Below are 22,657 nucleotides of genomic sequence, written 5' to 3' on the forward strand. Positions count from 1 at the left end.
ACCCGTGAGATAGATCACACTGTGTGTAATGACTCTATAGAATATAGGAGAGTCACTTTTTGTATTGAAGAAATGAAATAAATTAACATATTGATGATATTCTAGTTTTATGAGAAGCACCTGTATTAGTTTTAGATGTGCGGTCCATTGTCTTTTTTCTCCAGTTATGTTGACTTTTCTTTCCATCTATAACTTTTCTATTATTTCTTTCACAGTTATGAAATCTGGTGAAGATCTGATGAATCTTAGTTCTGCAGCCGTAATGGAGAAAGAAGAGTGTGATGTGTGGGGTGATGAGCGGTGCACAGAGGACGGTCCCACAGGTAACCACCCCGGTGAGGAGCCATCACTAAATAAAGCAGAGAAGAGTCACGTTCTCCTCAATCTCCAAACCGGACAGTTCTGAGCTGGAGGTTTTATGTTTTGTGTTTTCTCCGTTTCTTCAGCCGTAGATTTCCCCATTCAGATAAATACAGGTGATATCTGGTGATAATGTGATAGTGCTCTATGATAACACCGCAGTGCAGCTATAATATGGGTGTAAGATACAGCGAGAACATGGTGGTGAGGAGCGTGACCGGAGCCGATATCTCTATCATCTACTGTCACTACTGATGACGATGAGGATGTGTCCAATTTTGGGACTATGGAGCCATTAGCTGTTATTAGACACATACTGTATGTAGTGATGTTCGTGTAGACACAGCTATACCGGAGTCTGCTCACAGCTGTCTCTTCCGATTACTTCATAGAAGTTAACATTCGGCCATAGGTTTATCTCTTCTTTATATGGGGAGAGAAGAAATCTGCTCTGAGACTTCTCTGCCAGTGATTTAATATCCAAGAAAACAAAAGCGTCAGACGTTTGAATCCAGACTTTAGGGAGAGATTGAAGATTACCACATACGAGGGGCGATCCAAAAGTAATGATAATCAATAACAAACACAATGAATATAGTCAAAAAAATGTTTTATTTTTCTACATAGTCTCCTAATGGTTTTAAATACAAGAGTTAGGACTGTCCCACAAGGGTTGCCGTGACGTGGCGGGATGGCTTCTACATTATTTTGATCAAAATTATGTTAACTAAATACCCTTATTATTACTATTATTACTACCTTCATGCAATTTTTGCAATATATTTTTTTACTTTTTTTATTCCAGGATATTTGTTTTGTGTTTTGTTTTTGTTTTTCTCTGTGTAAAGGTCATGTGTTCATATGCAATTACATTTTGCATGCACATTAATTTACTTTTTCTGCTCAGGCCCAGTTTCTCAATTGTTTCATTGTGCATTCTGTGCATATAAGGGTGTGACCGCCCTGTTTCTGAGTTGGAAAATCCATCCTGTCTGGCCTATACTATTACTGGTGGCTCAGTCCCTCTGTCCTTGTTCACATTTACGTCACTTGACAAGTGGAAAGGTTTTAAATACAAGAGTTAGGACTGTCCCACAAGGGTTGCCGTGACGTGGCGGGATGGCTTCTACATTATTTTGATCAAAATTATGTTAACTAAATACCCTTATTATTACTATTATTACTACCTTCATGCAATTTTTGCAATATATTTTTTTACTTTTTTTATTCCAGGATATTTGTTTTGTGTTTTGTTTTTGTTTTTCATAGTCTCCTAACAAGTCTATACATTTAGTCCATCTCTTTTCTAAACTTAGAATTCCCTTTGAAAAAAATTCTTGATCTTGACCCTCAAAAAACTCCCCAACAGCGGTTATCACGTCGCTATTGTCGGCAAATTTCTTGCTCCGGAGGTGTTCCTTGAGCCGAGGAAAGAGAAAGAAGTCACTGGGGGCTAGATCTGATGAATAGGGGGGGTGTTCCACCAGTTCAAAGCCCGCTTCTTGAATGGTAGCCATGGCAACTGCAGCTTTGTGAGCCGGTGCGTTATCTTGGTGAAACAGCACTCCAGCCCGCAGTTTGCTGCGCCTTTTCTCCTTGATAGCCTCCCGCAATCTTCTTATTTGTTCTGCGTAGTAGGAGCCCATAATAGTGGCTCCCTTCTCCAAATAGTCCACCTTAATTATTCCTTCAGTATCCAAAAAAACGGACGCCATAACCTTCCATGCTGAGCTTGACACTTTGAATTTCTTCGGCGTCGTTTTGTCGGCTCGTTTCCATGTCATCGATTGTTGTTTAGTTTCGGGATCAAAGTGGTGGATCCAGGTCTCATCCATGGTCAAAAAACGTGACAAAAAATTCTCCTTGTCTGCTTGGAACTTTTCAAGATTTGCTATTGAAATGTCAACTCGTTTCTTCTTTTGCTCGTCGGTTAACATTTATGGCACCCAATGCGCGGAGACCTTTCTCATATGCAATTCTTTTTCAAGGATTCTTTGAATACTGCCATATGAGATCCCTGTGACCTCAGCTACATGCCTGATAGTCACTCTTCGATCTGCCAACACAACTTCTTCAACTTTTTTCACGTTTTCTTCATTGAGGGACGTGGATGGGCGTCCTTCGCGATGTTCATCTTCCGTCGATGTTCTTCCCAGCTTAAATTCCTTGGCCCAGCGTGTAACTGTGGAATATGGAGAAGAGTCCCCCAATGTTTCCACCAAGTCGCTGTGTAGGTCTTTGGTAGACATTTTTTTCAAGCAGAGGTATTTGATGACAGCTCTGAGCTCATTTTTTTCCATTTTGATGTTCACTCCTTGGCAGTTCATATTCAAATGAATGTAGCTCCCGGGAATCGTGGCCTATTTAAGTGATTTTTTTTTTCCTGGACTAGTGGGTACCCAAGAGAGAAGAAAACATTTTATTTTAATTTCTGTGTGCAATAGAAATAACCGATTTCATTACTTTTGGATCGCCCCTCGTACACACTAGATGGTTAGAAGATTCTGATATCTTTAACCTCACGGTTAAAGGGGTTTTCCCAAGAACAGAATATATAAAAATATTCTTGTGCTGAGTGTTACGGAAACTTGTTGTCAAGGGCTTACCACAACGGAGCAGAGCCAGAAGACGTCTGGTGGCTCCTACTAAGCTGAGAAGGAGCACTTCTCCAGTGTATTAAACATGTTTATTTCTTCCAGCAGAACATGGGTTAATCAGCCATGTTGGAAACTCCGGCATTCAGCTGTGCTCGGTTAGCCACTCCTTCTCCCTATAAAATCTGGGCTCAATTACCAAATCCTCATCAGAGTTAGCAATTACTGCATGACATTGGATTGGGAGAAGTTAGGTTTGAGAAGTAGTGCTGGACGAGTTTATAAGCGACTGTTGTCTTGTTTGTACACTTGGTAATTCCTTATCCTTCCCTGTTTTGCTTTCTTCCCCCTCCCTACACACCCTGGTGAATACCTCTGTTATATGTGAGTGTATATTTTGTGTGTGTGGAGTTTTCAGTTTACCCTTGTCTTGTTACCCTGTCTGTCGGGTTGGTGTACTGCGGTGAACAGTAGCGCCCTTCTTCCTGTGCGGGGGAAATGGACAGACTAAGGGCTGATCTAGGAGATAAGGCAAGGGAGGAGGCCCCGGCATCTTTGCCATCTGAAGTATCCTGGGCAATAGGGTGAGCTAGGATGCCCCTTAGTGTTAGGGCCAGGAAAGGTGCCCCTGGTCCCAGGTCAGTCGCCAGTCGAATCGTGAGACTTGTTCAATCAAGTCAGGACCCAAATCATCAACTGATTTAAGCGCAAGGTTGTTTGTTGGCTTGCTAGCAAGGAGACAACACAAGCAGTGATGGGTGAACCCCTGTTTTTTGGGTCCGACAAGATTGGCCAAACAGTTAAAAAAGTTTTGTTCAGGTACCAGAACAGTACCCGGACCCCATTCACGTGAATGACGGGCCCAAACACCATATGTTTGCCACAATGTCATGAGCATGACTGCGCGGCAAACACTGCCTCTGATCAGAGGTAAGATTAATACCACCAGTCAGAGAGCTGCGGTTCCCACACTGTCATATGACAGTGTGAGACCGCAGCTGCGACCAGAGGTAAACATTTTACCTCCTGTCACAGACGTCGGCTGATGGGACTAGTACTCCCATCAGTCTACATCTGCAGTTGCTGATAACAGTGAGTAGGCGCAGCTGATTGGAGAGTTCATCAGCTGGTGCCTCCGCTATGAATAAAACAAATTAAATAATGGCATGGGTTCCGCTGTATTTTTGATAACCAGACAGGCAATACTGACAGCTGTGGGCTGATACCCTCAGCTGTCAGCTTTATCAAGGTTGGTTATCAAGAATAGAGGGGTCTCACGCCATTTTTTTAAAATTATTATTTAAATAAATAATTTAAAATTTATCTTTGAAAACCAGCCAAGTTTAAGAAGATAGCTGGGGGCTGGTATTCTCAGGCTGGTAAGGTGCCATGAATATTGCCCCCCTTAGCATAAAAATAGCAACCTGCAGCCGCACCAGAAAAGGCTAATCTATTTGATGCACCAATTCTGGGGCTTTGCTCAGCTTTTCCCACTTGCCCTGTAGCGGTGGCAAGTGGGGTTCATAATTGTGGGGTTGATGTCATCTTTATATTCTCAGGTGACATCAATCCGACGGGTTAGTAATTGAGAGGTGTCTATAAGACACCTATCCATTACTAATCCTATAGTGATATTGTAAATGAACACACAGAAAGAATAATGTCCTCTATTTGAAAAGAGCACACTTTTTTACTTTTTTAATTAAAAATATCAAACACAGTTATACTCGCCTAACGCCCATTCCATTGAAATCATCACCTCCTGTAAAAGAACAGAAAATAATAAACAACAAAAATACTCACCTAACACCCATTTCATTGAAGCCATGGTTTCCTGTAAAAAAAACAAAAGTAAAAAACAACCATATCCTACACCAGTCCAACGTTCTGTCCCATGCTGTAATCCATGTGTGCGATAAATAGTTTTCTACCTGGACAATGCCAAGATGCGGCTGCCCAAGCATAAAACCACTGAGGAATGAGCTGTTGCGAGCACATTACCAGTGACTAGTGGTGATGTCATGGAGGTTACCGTAGTTCACTGAGGCTGCGATCCCAGCCGGGCTGATATGCAGTGACCTCACTGAAATTTCTCACTGTGAACTGCGATGAACTCACTGAGCTCATTGCTGCACAGTGAGACTTTTTCTCACGGTGCTAGCGGTGAGGTCACCTTAGTTCAGGGTCCCATCTGGGAATGCAGCCTCCTGCTAATGGATGATCACTAGATGATGCTCCCAGATCGGCCAGGCAGGAAGCCCTGGATGTAGCCCTCGGCTCATGTCTCTCCCTACGAGAACAAGACCGGGGAGCGGGACTTGCAGATGTCCTCGAAGATTCCGATGATAAGGGAGAGCACCATCTTGAGGACCAAGACCAGGAGCCCCTCCTGTGAGATCTGGACATCTGACGCACATGCTTGGAACGCTTGCTGCGTCGGTATGAGGACCCAGACGAGAATGAGCTGGATACACGCCTTCAACCCCTATTTGATTCAGCTCCATGTGACATGGCTGTGGCCAAAACAGCAGAGGCCACATGGGGCAAAGTAGGAGCTACAGGGACCTCAGTATCCTCTTTATTAAATTCAGCAGTGCTGGGTACAACACCAGCAGGAGGAATTACACCACTTGTTGGTAACTGGGGATTTATTTGCAGTGGTTCAGGAGGCTCCTTTGCAGAGGTAGAAGTATTGCCTCTGGAAACCATCTGCTCACCATATGGGGGTTGAGGAGTAATATATAATGTCTGCTGTAGGGTTATTGATGGCGTCTCTTTAATGGTGCCGCACACACTGAGGACAGTGGATGCCAACATGTGGGGACTGGATGGGGGAAAGTGGTGTGAGCTCATCTGTTCATTCACCTTTTGTGTCCGAGGATCTCCCTCTTCTGGTGAAGGAAGGTAGTGAGGCTGATTTGGATGAAAGAAAACAAACACCTGATCAGGTTGATTGTGACTGGGTAACAGGAATATCAGACTGGATATAAGGCAGCCGACGCCCTTCTGAGTGGCTGGTGATTTCTCTGCTGGATTCTTGGAGTCCAGTCTGATTCCTGCTTCCCAAAGATAAGTTTTTGCTCTGCTATTGAACTTATTAGTTTTGGTTTTGTTTACCTTGTTTTTTGAGTTCAGCCATCACCGGCCGGAGGTGTGCTGGATTCTTATTCCTTGATCAGTGTTCTCTTTTGCTCTGCTTTCAGAATATTCTGAGTGCTGACATAGGGTTTGAAGTCTAGTGACTTCAGGGTCCTTTTTGCTTATCAGTTGTGTTGGTAATATTTTTAGCAGGGTTTTCTCGGCTTGCAGACAGCAGCTTTTCTGTCCTGTCCTTTTTAGTTAGCTTGGGCCCCATCATTTGCTCAACCTATCTTTCTATCTGTGTTAGTGTTTTCATCTCGTTTCACCGTCATTATATGTTGGGGGCTGCCTATTGCTTTGGGGTCTGCTCTGGGGCAGTCAGTTTTTCCCTTTTCTCTCTTTAGGCTTATTTAGATCTCCGGCTGTGACGAGGTGTCTAGGATCACCGTAGGAACACTCCATGGCTACTGCTAGTTGTATTATAGGATTAGGGGTCTGCAATCCGCTAGCTTCCAACCTCTCTGATTTTCTGGGCTGAGCTTGTGTTTTGTTTTTTGCTCCTCGGTGACTCAATCATAACAGGAAAGGGGGCGGAGCAACACTGCCTGTTTGGCACGCATGTAGTCGCCCAGCAGACAGAGGAGCAGAGAGTGTGGGTGTGGAGGAAGTTGTCGGAGCTACCTCATCTTCACAGCGTGCGTGTAAGCACCCGACACCCAGAGGAGTAAGAGGTATGGGTGGAGGAATGATGGACAGAGGATTGGGGGGCAGAGCCCCATTGTCTGCACTGCATTCGTGTAAGAGAAGCAGAGGGGAAGGGGCTGAGACGAACAAGAGGACGAGAACGCCTTGTAGACCACCGGCCTGGTATTGCTTCGGCAGGGGATGGAAGGTGAGTACTAAGCCCTGAACTAAGAGCACCTTCCTGTGCCACACTTGGACGCAGCAGTTTGATAAGAGGGTCAGACATCACTTAACTCTTAACCCAGAGTATGAGATAGCGGGGCGCTACAGTCAGTGGCACATTCCTTAATCAGTGTCATGCCACCCATTACAGCCAGAATTGTCAGCCAATTCTTCAGAAAGTGCTGTCTATGCCTCCAAGGCCTTGGTTATACTTCCATTTGGCGCTGTATTATTGGGAATAAAAATGCCAAAATAAAACAACCATGTAACAGACACCTTCCATGTCTACTAGCGACATATATAGAGCCATCCTATTCTGCCATGCCATCAGAGTGGTGGGCTCCAGTTGTTCAGCTTTCTCTTTAATAGCATCTCGGCTGTAATGAACAGATCTCTGCTGCTCATAGTAGGTGTACTGGGTGGGCCATTTTTATGGATAGACCTGGGTGGGCCATTTATAAAGTTGTATCCAAAATGGCCGACTTCAAAATGGCCACCATGGTCACCACCCATCTTGAAAAGTTTTCCCCCTCCCATATACTAATGTGCCACAAACAGAAAGTTGATATCACCAACCATTACCATTTTATTTAGGTGTATCCATATAAATGACCCACCCTGTAGTTTATCCAATCAGCATTCTCATTTATGGTCACCCACTGAATTGTAGACTCCCACCCAGTTGTTATTTGATTACTGGATTGAAATTCATTGGGAACTCCTCGGGGGACTCCTGTCTCATACACATAGATGCTAGAGTCAAAGGATCGTTTCGGAGACTCCCTTCTTGCGCTGGCATGTATTCGGGCTTTCTCCAACCTTTTCCATGTAGACGGCAGGTGTCAGGGCTTTATTAGTTGGATTAAGGCACACTCCCCTTCAGTGTTACGCAGGGCTGTGGAGTCGGAGTCGTGGAGTCGGAGTCGGAGTCGGTGCTCATTTTGGTGGAGTCGGAGTCGGAGTTGGACTCAGTATAAAATGTACAGACTCCGACTCCTAAAATATATAATAAATTGGGTACAGTAGTTCAATGCAGGATGTGCTGAATATTTTTTCATAGGAATTTGGGAAAGTTATGAAATGTCCTATAAATGGCTGTTCTATTCCTGATCTAAGGCTAGATTCACACACAGCATTTTTGCTGCGTTTTTTGTGGATACATTTTTCAGCTGCAAAAGCAGATCAGATTTTAAAACACCCGATCACCTGAAAGGTTTTTGAGCTCATAGATAATATTTTCAATATCAAAAGCAGATTAGAAATCTGCTCTATCTATATGTCCATATCTGTCTATCCATATCTTATCTGTACCAAAAAGAATGAAAGCCGGGTAGCACACAGACTAACACTTCCTGCCAGGCAAAGGATGAGGAAAGAGCGTCTAAAACATCATTAACAAGATATTTTGTAAGTGACAAAGTTACTGTAACAATGACAGCAGATGTGTCTAACAGACAGCTCCTCCAGCTTGTTGTGAAGGACGGTGTACCATTATCATTATTTGCACGACCAGCTTTTATAGCTCTTAATGGAGAAATGGCCGCAAACTTGGTGTTTCTCTGGAAAGAGAAAGTATTAGAAAATTAGTGATTGAAGAAGCCCTTAAACAAAAGGAAGATCTTAAAAGACTCTCAAAAGACGCTTCATGTTTCTTACAATGGACGCCTGCACACGTCACAGAGTGAACTATTTTGCCATCAATATTCGATATGTTTGTGACAACAAAAATTGTTACCAACACGCTGGCAGTAACAGATACTAAAGCTCATCACAGCAGCCAGTTTCTCCAGGCCTTAGTGGAAAAAGTTCTGCAAGATTACAAACTCAAAAAAGAACAGGTTCTTGCTATTGTAACGGACAATGCTTCAAACATAAGTACAATTACACTGATGAATGAGAATAATGAACAACAGCTAGAGGAACATTTAGGATTCAGTATGTTTGAGATGGAAGGCCACAGTGCTGTTCATGTAACTGAGGAACAAACAGATATTACAACAGAAGAACAGCAAAATTATGCTGTAGAAATTGATGATCTTGTTGAAGCTGCTTCAAAACACTTTCCTATTCATCACATGCACTGTGCTGTGCACATGCTGCAGCTGGCAATAAGAGAGAGTCTGCAAGAGGGACATGCTGGAAATCTGATTGGAAAAGTGAGGAAATTGGTTATTGCCGCCAGAACCCCTAAAATTGATTCCATCTTGAAGAGACGTTCTGGAAAAGGGCAATTGTTGATCAAGCCACTCGGTGGGGCAGCACTTATTTAATGATTGAGCGATTGCTTGAACTAAAACCGTTTCTTATAGATATGGCGAACCCTCAGGTAACCCTAAATGAAGGTCAATGGACACAGGTGGCTGAATTGAAGGAATTGCTTAATTACCCATTTACCGTGACTAAAAAATTACAAGCTGAGGATTTAACTCTTGGCATTTTCATGAGGGAGTGGAAGAACTTGCTATTTTGCTGTTTAATCGCAGACGGCATTTCTGCTTCAATGAAACGGAGAGAGACACAGCTATTGGAAAATAAAAATTTTCTGGCAGCTGTTTATGTGGACCCAAGTCATCGTATACTGCTTAATAATCAACAGCTTACTAAAGGAAAAGAAGCTCTGCCTGAGGTAACAGTTAGGAAGAGTGGCCTACAGGAGGACTGCCAGGCGCAAGAGGACTCGGGTCCTGACAGTGCTACTGCTGCCATATCTTCAGCCTCATCAGATTTGACTTTGACAAGTATTTGGATGACATGGAGCAGGCAAAGCATTGCCGCAAGGAAAAAGATTTCACTCCGTCTCCTATAGCAAGCAGATTGACCATATTTCAGCAAAATGTTTCACTTGCTCGCAAAGAAATAGAAAAATTCAACCATTCATCAAAACTGACTGTGCATGAGGCAATTCCTTTATACCCGGAAATTGTTAGAGATGTTGCCCATGTGGTTACGTCTTTGCCTCCAACCCAAGTTAGTGTAGAGAGGTTGTTCTCTAGCCTTAAAATTATTAGGTCAGATGTGAGGTCATCTATGAAGGAGGATCTGATGGAGGCAATTCTATTTCTTAGAACAAATTCATAGACTGCACAAATGCTATTTAGTATGTTTTTGTTGAAAACTGCTTTTTGCCACTTATAGTTTATTACATAGTGTTATATATATACTGTATATATATATGTAATCGATATTAAATAGTGTATTACATATTTACAATTTATTACAGTTTTTTGTGTTCTAAAGTTGTATTCCAAAAAATATTATGTTCTATCTAAATATCTTTATTATTGTATCATAAAAATGATTTAATGTCTGATGTTCACATTGTACTACAATAAATTTTTCACTTAAATATAAGCAATATATGTGGGAGTCGGAGTCGTGGAGTCGGAGTTGGAGTCAGAGTCACAGGTTTGGCTTACTGACTCCACAGCCACGCCCACAGGGCCCTTATCTTACCATGACCACATAACCTCCATATGTCTTCTCTCACGGTAGTCTGGTTTGTCCAGATGTTGGTGTGGTTCTCATGTACGGAGATGTCGATCCTTTCTGCTCATGAGTCCCCTTGAAGTTTGTCATAGTCAAGTCCAGTAGCTGGGAGCACAAACAAGTCTAGCTGCCCAAATTAGGCTACTTTCACACATCAGTTTTTCGCCGTCAGGCGCAATCCGGCATCGCGCCGGTGCGTCGGAACTGGCAAATGTTATGTAAAACCGGATGTGACGGATCCGGTTTTCTGCCGGATCCGTCTTGGTCATCAGACAAAAAACCGGATCCGTCTCATCCGTTTCATCCGTTTTTCCATCCGTTTTCCACCGGATTACGCCGGATCCGTTTTTTAAAAACACCCCTTGGGGGTTTTGAAACGGGATTGGCTGCTGAAATCTATATATACCGTGTTCCTACAGCCCATCTTTGACAGGTTGTAGAGGAGAAACTGCAGGCTGGAGAGAAGAGCAAGTGACTGGCGAAGATGGATGTTGTGATTGCAAATATTTTGAAGAATTTGTTGGATTTTACAGCGGAGGCGAACCGTTTGAGGGTGATTGTTCTGGAGAAGGAGAGAGCGAGACAGCAGCGCATCAGGCATCAGCGACGCCGTTTGCGGATCCACCCCATCACAGCCAAGAGAATGACGCGTGGGGTCTATTCTACACTCTGCATGGACCTTAGACGAAACCCGGAGAAATTTTTGGGATATGTTCGGATGAAAATGGAGAATTTTGATTACTTGGTGGAGCGCATTGCACACCTCATAAGAAAATCGGACACCTATTGCCGCTTCTCCGTTTCACCCGCAGAGCATCTGATGGTGACTCTAAGGTAAGACACATTTATTGGATATGCTCGCATCAGAGCACACTTTCACTGCAATCTTGTTGGTGGTAGTTTGTATCTCCAAGTGTTAGAGCTGAGTTTTGGTATGCAATGCTGTGATTTTTAACTAATTTATTGTTTTTTAATTCCCCACAGATTTCTTGCAACTGGAGAATCCCTTTCGTCACTGCATTTCCAGTACAGACTCGGGATTTCCACCATATCTGGAATAGTGAAGCACACATGCCGTGCACTGTGGGACTCCTTAGCTGAAGAGTTTTTACCAGAGCCCACAACAGAGAGGTGGATTGAAATTTCAGAAAAGTTTCAACAGATATGTCAGTTTCCGAACTGCTTGGGCGCTGTGGACGGGAAACATATCCGCATTGTAAAGCCAGCCGGATCGGGATCGGAATATTTCAATTACAAGAAATATTTTTCCATTGTCCTCATGGCCATCGCTGACGCCGAATACAAATTTATTGCTGTTGATATTGGGGCCTATGGCTGCTCCAATGACTCTCAAGTTTTCAAACTGTCTGCCATGGGGCGTAAACTATATGGAAACACCTTCCAGTTCCCACCACCTAGACCGCTGCCGCAAACATCTGGTCCCCCTATGCCATTTGTCTGTGTAGGGGATGAAGCCTTCCAGCTGTCAGAACACCTTTTGAAACACTACTGTAGCAGAGGATTGACAAGAACAAAACGCATTTTTAATTACCGCCTAACAAGAGCAAGAAGAATGGTGGAATGCTCCTTTGGTATTCTGACAGCCAAATGGCGGGTCCTATTGACTGCGATCAACCTCAAGACAGAAACTGTGGACGAGGAGATCAAAGCTTGCGTGGTACTACATTTTGTTATGTGCAAGGAACCCATTTCCATTGAGGACTCGGAAGAAAGCACCTTGCAAGATTACCACAACATTACCAATCGAAGTTTTGTGACGGTGTCACGAATGAGGGACAATTTTGCACAATACTTTGTCACCCCAAGGCAGAATAGACTGGCAGGATGATAGAGTTTAATAAATTTCTGCCCTTAACCAAAGTTGTGTACCTTCTGTACCAACAGTATATACCTTTTCCAAACAAAGTTGGCTATCTTGTTGTCTATCTTGTCGTGGTTTAACTATTTTTACCTTTTGCCCACAGTTGTGTGTTAGGCAAAGTCTTTCACCTTTTAACCAAAGTTGTGTACATTGTTAGGAAATCGCCAACAAGATACCCAACTTTTGGTAAAAGGTGAAATACTTTGTGTAAAGCACAACCAGGAACACAACTGTGGGCAAAAGGTAAAATTTAATTACCTTTTACCCACTGTTATGTACCTTGTTTTGTATACCTTTTGACAGTTTGTCTACCCTGTACTTAACCTTTTTTTAAACCATATTTTGCCGCAGAAATAAAACACAGACAACCAGTGTAAACCAATAATTTAACTTTTATTGAAAACTTTTGTTTTTTATTAAACTGTAAATGTCCCAAAAAAATTTTCATTTTTATTTGAAGACACACATTTATAAGTTAGTGTAGTGTGGGGTGGAAATACTGCTGGAGGGGCTGCGGGACACTTCGACACTGGGAGTGTGTAGAAAGGACTGGGATCGTGGTGGGGAAGGAACAGTTAGAGGTGAAGGGGTGGAAAAAGCAAGAGAATGGGTGGACATGTGGGTAGCAGAACAGGTGGTGGGTGGTGGAGTGATGGGTTGGGCAGGGACTGGAGTAGCAGATGATGTGGTTGGGAAGTGGTAGGGGGACGGAGTTTGGTACGGGGAAGGAGCTTGGTAAGGGGCAGGTTGCTGGAAGTGGGGAGGTTGCTGGTACTGGGGAGGTTGCTGGTACTGGGTAGGTGTCTGGTACTGAGGAGGTGGCTGGTAAGGAATAGGAGGGGGAAGAGGGACAGTGGCTGGAGGGGGTGCAGGTCGAGGAACTACTGTGGTGGGAGGTGGAGGTTGGGAGGTAACCTGCTGTAGAGCACCGTGGCACGAATGCATTACATGCATCTGCTGGGTAGGAGATAGCATTGTCATGCGCTCCACAACAGACCTGAAAAAGGTGTGGTTTGGAGAAGATCTTGCTTCTGAATGCATTGTTTGCGGAAGTGTCTTCAACTCCAGAATGCCGGAGTTGAGCTGTTGAAAGTCTACGGAGATTTGCTCTGACAAGACTTTGAGACAGTTCTGGAAAGATGCATTCAGATGCAAGAACTCTGGGGCATAGCTCTTTTCCTGACCCCTCTGCCGCTGCCGCCCAGTACCCGCAGGTGTACTAGAGGTGGCAGGGGCAGAAGGGTGGGGTAAAGGGAAAGCGTTCTCCTCACCAGCAGCTTCATGTAATGTAGGTGGCCATGATGCTCCTGCGCTGGTGGATGGGAGAGATGGATCGAATGTGAGGGAAGGTTGGGAAGGTGCAGATGTGCCGGGGTGCTTGAAGTGTCCCTCTGTGCCGGTCTCCTCAGGGATCGCTGCAGAAGGGTCCAACCGTGCAGGCTCCCGAGTGCTGGTCACCGTGCTGTGGAATAAAGAGAAAAAAATTTAATTAATATAGTGACATGGCATGGCGCTGGCTGAAAAAAATTAGACATGTAAAAATTATTTTTTGACATGGGGTGTGTAATATTTACCTTCTGGTGACCATTGGAGGAACGACAGGGCTCGGGCGTACCTGTACTTGCTCCTGCGTCCACCAGATCCACTCGGGGCCCGCATCTCTTTATTGAACTCCTTCTTGAAACGATCCCTCACAGACCGCCACCGCTTCACAATTCTCTCCCCTGAAACAAGAAAGCACAAAGTGGTTAGTATACAACATCAGTGTTTCCCAAACTCCAGTCCTCGTGGTCCCCAGGGGTCATGTTTTCAGGATTTCCATAGTGTTGCTCAAAAGGAAAGCCTGAAAACATGACCCGTGGGTACCACGAGGACTGGAGTTCGGGAAACACTGCTTGACATCAAGCAGCTGAAACTGTATATACTTACGCTCTTGAATCTGGGCCCGAGCATCAAGGTCCTCCCAGCGGTCCACAAGGAGCGAACAGATTTCCTCCCAGAGCCGTCGGGTCACAATTAGATCAGCATGCCGGCGGTCAGCCATATTCCAAAGCGGTTCTTTCTCTAACAAGATCGATGAGGTGGTCCACATCAATCCCTCCATCCTCACCGTCAGAGTAGGGCGCACGCTGTGAAGGCTGTTAAAGAAAAAAAGAAAAATAGCATAATTAGCCTCCAGACTTAAAGAAATGAAATAAAAAGTGCAAAAAAAACAAAGCAAAAATATTATACTTACACGCTGGTGACCGCCGCGTCGCTGTCGCCGACGACCCTTGGAGGCACTGCGAGGACCTCTTGGCCGAGCACCAGATTGGGAAGACTAGAAAAGAAAAGCAAAAAAATTATGTTTGGATGTAGGCTTATGTGTTTGCTGTGTGATATCTGCGCTACATTGTTTTCAATGTGTTGTGTGTAGTGTGATGCTGTGTTTCTGTATTTGATGCAGGAAACTTACCAATTGTGAGCCCACTCCAGGTGTCTGTCCACCCCTTCCTTCTTCATCTGGGAGTTCCTCTTCAGCTTGTGATTCCTGTTTTGAAATAAAAGCCAATGAATAGACATATATTACAGAGATGATGGATTTTGGAAATACAAACTTACCGTCAAACGCTGACGATGTGAGGGAGGGCTCCCAGAAGAAGATGTGGTGTCCTCCTGCTGGCCAGTCTCCACTCCTGCTGCTGCTGTTGCTGCTGCTGCTGCTGTTGCTGCTGGTGCTGCCGGTGCTGCTGCATCAATAGGGCGTCTTCTGCTGGTGAATAAAGAGAAACAAAGGGCCACTGAATATATTGATATTCCATGGCCCTAGTTTTGAGGAATGGGAGATTTGATAATTACCGTCTGTCATCTGCTGGTGGACTCCCCTCCGCATGGTCACCATGGTCCCTTCGCTCCATTTGGGGTGGTGGTGCTGGTGGTGCAGTTATCTCCTGCCATCTCCTGCGGCTGGCTCCTCTCTTGGGTGGCATGTTGGCTGTGGCTGAGGGTCCCACAGTCATGGTTTTATATATGTTTGCTGTGGGCAGGGCTACTGAGCATGCTCAGACCAAAAAACCGGATCCGGCACATTGCGACGCTCATAGACTTTCATTGCGTGAAAAAGCCGGAAGCGCCGGATCCAGCGTGTACAGCTTTTTCGCCGGAGACAAAAAACGTTACAGTTGCCGTTTTTTCCAGACGCTGGATTGCGACACATTGCCGGATCCGGCCAAAACCGGACGAAACGCATGACCATCCGGCGCGATCCGCTTTTCGTAAAAATAGCCGGATCGCGCCTGACGGCGAAAAACTGATGTGTGAAAGAGGCCTAAGCGATCACCTGGAGTGGGACGTCTGGTTTATTCATGGGTGGAAAGAGCAGGGATTTTGCCTTTACCCTCAGTAGGTCGGTAAGAGCTGTTTTTATTTAGGCTCTTAGCTGTGTATCTTATCTGATCTAAGCACCAATTCTTTTCATCGTACCCAATTTCTAGGGCCAGTTCGTCTTCATACATCAGGTGTACCTAACTGTGGGTCATAAGGATCCTAAAGTTGCTCCACCAGGGATTTCCATTTTTCGCTTCTTATTTATCTTATTGGCTTGGGGCTGTTGTACTTTTATGGAGAAGTGACCGATAGGCTATGTTCACATGCTGCATTTTTTCAGCTTTTTTTTAAGGCAAATTTTCAGCCGCGTTTACAGTACCAGCAAAGTCTATGAGATTTCAGAAATCTCATGCAAGCATCTTATTTTTTTTTAATCTGAATTTTGTCAAAGAGCTGCATTTTTGCAAAATACAGCATGTCAATTCTTTCAGCTTTTTTGGAGCGGTTTTCACCCTTCGAAAGCAATGGGTAGTGCAAAAATGCTGCAAAAACGCCTAAAAAAAATAACGCAGGTGTCTGGTTTTGCTGCGTTTTTGCTGCCAAAGCCTGCTGAAGTTGAATTAGGTTATTTTTTTCTGCCCTAAACTTTATCAGCATTCACAAGAGACAAATGAACACTGACAAAACCGCAGTAGACAAACGCAGCAAAAACGCGTCAAAAAAACGAAGCAAAATCTGTTATTTTGTAGTTGCTTCTTTAATGCCAAGAGAACAGGTTTTGCGTGCAGAAAAAAAATGCTGCAAAAACGACGCAACATGTGAACATAGCCATAGGGTCTGTACCTAATACATCGCCTTCAATGTCATGTAATCTTTGGTCTGTAATCTGGGGTTTCTTTAAAGTAATTCACAAATCATTACAATTATCTGCCTCTGTACAGGTATTATCTGGTGTGTTTGTGGGTATAAAGCAAATATATTTATCTGACTGTGTGAGTCTGGATGCTTGATTTTGATTTTTGCAATAACCATTCAATAATCTACAGAAATTTACTTGTACTGTAGATTCCTGTCCTTCAATAAATGTTATATTTGCTATGGGATACCCCATTCTAGTGTCTTTCCAGTAGGTGGGGCCCGAAGTCTAGATCCTCTGTACCCAACTCTGGGTGAAGGATCCAGTTCCCTGGAGGCAGAAAGCACATCATGTGAATAATGTCATGCATTTATGTGTGTGTATATACTGTATATACACACCGCCAGGGCAACAAAGCTCCTGGAGTGGCCTAGCCAGTCTCCAGATCTCAACCCCATAGAAAACCTTTGGAGGGATTTGAAAGTCCGTGCTGTCCAGCGACAGGCCCAAACATCACTGCTCTAGAGGAGATCTACATGAAGGAATGGGCCAACATACCACCAACAGTGTGCGCCAACTGTGTGAAGACTTACAGAAAACGTCTGACCTCTGTCATTGCCAACAAAGGATATATAACAAAATACAGAGATGAACTTTTGTTAATGACTAGTGTTGAGCATTCCGATACCGCAAGTATCGGGTATCGGCCGATACTTGCTGTATCGGAATTCCGATACCGACTTCCGATATTTTTTCAATATCGGAATTCGGCATCGGAATCGGAAGTTCAGTTGATTGACGGCCTGACGTCATCATGATGCGCGGTGTGTGCGCATCATGATGCGCCGTCATTTCGGGCCTTCCGGGGGTCTCTGCCGGCCTGCCGGGGGGCTGTGCCGGCCTGCCGGGGGGCTGTGTGGACTGCCCGGGGTCTGTACCGGCCTGCCGGGGGGCTGTGCCGGCCTGCCGGTGGTCTGTGCACCCTGTGGGGGTCTGTACCGGCCTGCCGGGGGGCTGTGCCGGCCTGCCGGGGGGCTGTGCTGATGTCCGGGGGTCTGTGCAAGCATCGTCCGATGGGACTACAAGTCCCATCGGACGATGCCTGCTACCATGACAGTGATTGACACATTAGCCAATGATGGGACAGTAGTAGTCCCATCATCCGGCTAATGTGTTAAATGTTAAAAAAAAAAAAAAAAATACTACATACATACTACATGCATGCTACATACATACTACATGCTACATACATACTACATATATACTACATACATACTACATACATGCTACATACATACTACATGCATGCTACATACATACTACATGCTACATACATACTACATGCATGCTACATACATACTACATATATACTACATACATACTACATACATGCTACATACATACTGCATGCTACATACATACTACATACATACTACATACATACTACATGCATGCTACATACATACTACATATATACTACATGCATGCTACATACATACTACATGCTACATACATACTACATATATACTACATACATACTACATACATACTACATACATACTGCATGCTACATACATACTACATACATACTACATGCATGCTACATACATACTACATGCATGCTACATACATACTACATGCATGCTACATGCATGCTACATACATACTACATGCTACATACATACCACATACATACTACATACATACTACATACTACATATATACTACATGCATGCTACATACATACTACATGCTACATACATACCACATACATACTACATACATACTACATACATACTACATGCTACATACATACTACATATATACTACATGCATGCTACATACATACTACATGCTACATACATACCACATACATACTACATACATACTACATACATACTACATGCTACATACATACTACATATATACTACATGCATGCTACATACATACTACATGCTACATACATACCACATACATACTACATACATGCTACATATATACTACATGCATGCTACATACATACTACATATATACTACATGCATGCTACATACATACTACATGCTACATGCATGCTACATACATACTACATACATACTACATGCTACATACATACCACATATATACTACATACATACAATACATTCATACAATACATACATAGACATACAGTACATATAACATAGAGTAACATACTTACCAATACTTGTCACATTGTTCCCCGAAGCCATTGTCTTTTCCGGAATAAATATTAACATAACAAACCACAAAAATACTCACCCACGATCCGAAGCAGTCCACGAGTGTGTCCCACGACGATCTTGGGTAGAGAACTGCAGCATCAGATGATGCTGCCGTTCTCTACGGGCTGCAGGAATCCAATGACGGAAGGTAGGTATCCTTCCGCACTGTATTCCTCCGCCACTTAAAAAAAAAAAGTCCCTAGTCTCACTTTATGCCCCCCGGCAGGCCGGCACAGCCCCCCGGAGCCTGCACAGACCACCGGCAGGCCGGCACAGACCACCGGAGCCTGCACAGACCCCCTGGCAGGCCGGCACAGCCCCCCGAAAGGCCCGTACAGACCCCAGAGAGGCTGTACAAGGGCAGGAAAGGGTTTTTCTTATTCCGATACCGGAAGTATGTATGTAGCATGTAATTATTTTTTTTTTTTTTTTTTTTACATTTAACACATTAGCCGGATGATGGGACTACTACTGTCCCATCATTGGCTAATGTGTCAATCACTGTCATGGTAGCAGGCATCGCCCGATGGGACTTGTAGTCCCATCGGACGATGCCTGCACAGACCCCCGGAGCCTGCACAGACCACCGGCAGGCCGGCACAGCCCCCCGGCAGGCCGGCACAGCCCCCCCGGCAGGCCGGCACAGCCCCCCGGCAGGCCGGCACAGCCCCCCGGAGCCTGCACAGACCACCGGCAGGCCGGCACAGACCACCGGAGCCTGCACAGACCCCCTGGCAGGCCGGCACAGCCCCCCGAAAGGCCCGTACAGACCCCAGAGAGGCTGTACAAGGGCAGGAAAGGGTTTTTCTTATTCCGATACCGGAAGTCCCATAGACTTGAATGGGACTTCCGGTATCGGAATCGGCGATACCGATACTTTTTTTAAAGATCGGCCGATACCATCCGATACGATACTTTGAAGTATCGGACGGTATCGCTCAACTCTATTAATGACCAAATACTTATTTTCCACCATAATTTGCAAAATAAATTTTCCCAAATCAGACAAGGTGATTTTCTGGATTTGTTTCCTCATTGTGACTCTCACAGTTGTGGTCGACCTATGAGGTCAATTACAGGCCGCTCTCATCTTTATAAGTGGGAGAACTTGCACAATTGGTGGCGACTAAATACTTTTTTCCCCACTATAAGTGTTGGGATTTGCCCGCAAGGGGAGGACTTAGTGAGAGAGACAGTGTAACAATGTAGCAGGGGGTGAAAAGAAGAGCCAAGAAACATGCTACATATCTGGGACCACCAATTAAATATTCAAAAGTGCAAAGTTTATTAGAGTCAACGCAACACCCAAAGATTAAAAACATTTAAAAACAGATCATGTGATACATACCCCATAATGTGGTCAGCTCCCCGGACATGAAAGCACCAAAATACAAAAGTCCATAAACAGGTAATATGATGATAATGATAATCCTATTCAATTTTTAGGATTATCATAATCGTCATCATATTACCTAGACACAGGCCTATTCACATAGACCCTTTCTCCAGTCTGGGCCTCCTGAATGAATCCATATCCTTTGGCCAAGTCGAGGTGCCAGACCACTCCGCTGGTCATTTAGCCAGCTACAACTCCCCCGCCGGGGCGCTTCAAGTCTCTGACAATGCAGCATTCCTGTCGCTTCTTTTCCCGGATCACACTCTGGATCCATTGAACCTCTTCTGCAACGGACCTCCGGGGCTCCTCCACATACGCAGCACTGGCACCGGCCAGAACAAGTGCAGGCCGGGAGGAAACAGGTGCCACCAACAACGGGGATGACGGTGGAGACGGGGCGCGACCAGAGAGGATGACAGAGCCACAGAGGGTGAAGAAACAGTGGTCAGGCCGGTAGGTCGTTCGGACAGAAACTTCCTACTCACTGCCACTGCATCTGTTTGTAAGAGGTTCGTCGGATGCAGTGAACAGCAGGAGGCAGAGAAGGGGTTAACAAGGTTTACTAAGGCAATTATTGAATATGAGTTCAAGGAAATCTTCCGCGCAGGGAGGTGTTGAGACAGGCAGTGAAATATAAAATAAAACACAATAAAAGTAAAAGTGAAGATAAGGACTTATCGATTGAAGATCTTATTGGAGAACGGTTGGTACAGTTCCCAACAGCGTTGTAGTCCATGAACAAAGTCTTTGCCTTTGTGGTGTAAAAACGAGATGCACTGTCTCCTGACCGTGCCAAAGTATCCCGCTGCGTTGGTCTTGGGTCCGTTTAACTTGGGTCCATTAAACTTCGGATAAAGTTCCTGCTGTGGGTCATTGAAGCTTGACGCGACACGCCGGGAGCATGATGTCGTACAGGCTGCAGGTATGACAAGGCCTCGTACAGAGTCACAGCCTTTAGGAAAGGTCGTTAAATCTGCTGCACTACCTGTTAAGTGTCTCGTACGTGGGGAGGAACTGGATACAGTACTCAAGTAGGGAACAGTCTGAAAAGGATTGGCTTCAGTGGCAGTAGATGAGGAGAGGGAGTCAACCTTCGTCCTGCTCTGCAGTCGCCTTCCCGCCAAGTCTCTCCCCTTCCCGCGCTCCTCTCCTTTTAAGTCCCCCATGCCCCCTTCGGTCAGGTGCTCGCGCTCTTCCCGCCCAGGCAAGTCAGGCACGTCAGGCAAGTCACCCCCCTGCAACAGTGGTGACAGCCCTGATCGTTCCGGCTCCAGAGCGTATTTCTGTCTGCTGGCACTATTCCTGTTCACCCCCTTACATGGTGACAGTCCTCCTGCGTGGCCATGGAATACAGGGATGGTGACCGCAGCAAATACCCTGCAGCTTCTAATGTCCTCCGGGCTCCTTCCGCTTCTCCAGTTCCGCGGGTTCCTCATTCTCTACTGGCCGCTTGTCTGACTGCCGGAAAGGATGCCATTCCTCAAACTCCTCCACCAGGCTTCAAAGCTCAGGCCGATCTCTGCCCAGGCCACGGATCGCCTCCAGTCCTGATGGCCAATGCCACCATGGAAAGATGTGCTGCGCCTCTCCATCACGTCCAGCAATGGCATTTCTTCCATTAACAGGTAGTCTCTCTTTGCCAGACTATTCCCGTTCGTGGGTGGAGTCACTTCCTGCTGCTCCACCCATTTTTCCAGACTCTGCTGCGAGGAAGGGAACTCTCTCTTCACCCACACCCATTTTGGGTGGGCATCCATCACAATGGGGTGCCGCCTTCTCTCTCCTGGCGCCAAATCTCTGGCATGACGCCAACGAAAGGCGGCACCCTCCGTCATTTCCACGCCACTGACCTCTGTCATCTTGCCAGTGTTCGGCACCATTTTACAGTCAGTGTCAGCTGCCATCTTTGACTCTCTCACGGCGGTCAACATTTCAAAATCATTGTCAACTCTTTCACGATGGACAACAATTCACAAAGCTCGAGAGTCTTCTCCATCAGCATCTCAAAATCACTTTCAGCTTCTCGTCTGGTTCCAATTGGGAAAGTTGCAGGGAACGCCATCTCAGCTACTCCCACCCTGGTCACAGACCCGTATCCTTCTCTGTTTGTCAGTCTTGGGGTTTCAGGGCTGCTGAATCGATCCTGCCGACTACGCCAAATGTAAAATGGTGGTACATGGTGGTAGTCGCGGGCGAGTCCACTAAGGCATAGTCAGTCCACTCTCCGGCCCCTTGCACATGAAAAGGCAGTCCTAGTCCCACACCCAGGTCACAGTGGGTTACCTCAGATGGATGGCTCCACTCCATGCCAAAATGGATGCACCACACATCACACTCTTTAGGGCCCAACAGTGGCAACTTGGTTTTAATGAAGGTGTAGTAAACAAAACGATAATGGTTTCTGATTTGTTCCAATTCACAGCAATGGCTGCAGCAGCAAAGTCCATAACTCCCAGGGAGATCCCAGAAGCTGAAAGTCTCTCAGAGGACACGTATACAGTCCTTGTGAATGCTGCCCAATGGTCCCCTGGCTGCTCTGTCCACTTCA

At 45.2% G+C, this 22,657-nt stretch overlaps 1 protein-coding gene across 1 annotated transcript in view; it reads left to right on the forward strand.

The window, feature by feature from the left end:
* Positions 1–217: 217 nt before the first annotated feature.
* Positions 218–22,657, forward strand: part of LOC141053928 (uncharacterized) — a 37,010-nt gene continuing 14,570 nt past the window's right edge. Inside the window, exon 1 of the mRNA XM_073551098.1 lies at positions 218–323. Coding sequence (XP_073407199.1) covers positions 218–323 — 106 coding nt within the window. The remainder of the gene's footprint in view (positions 324–22,657) is intronic.

Source organism: Dendrobates tinctorius, unplaced genomic scaffold, assembly GCF_039654945.1.
Source record: "Dendrobates tinctorius isolate UK_male_01 unplaced genomic scaffold, ASM3965494v1 ptg000173l, whole genome shotgun sequence".
Lineage (NCBI taxonomy): Eukaryota > Metazoa > Chordata > Amphibia > Anura > Dendrobatidae > Dendrobates > Dendrobates tinctorius.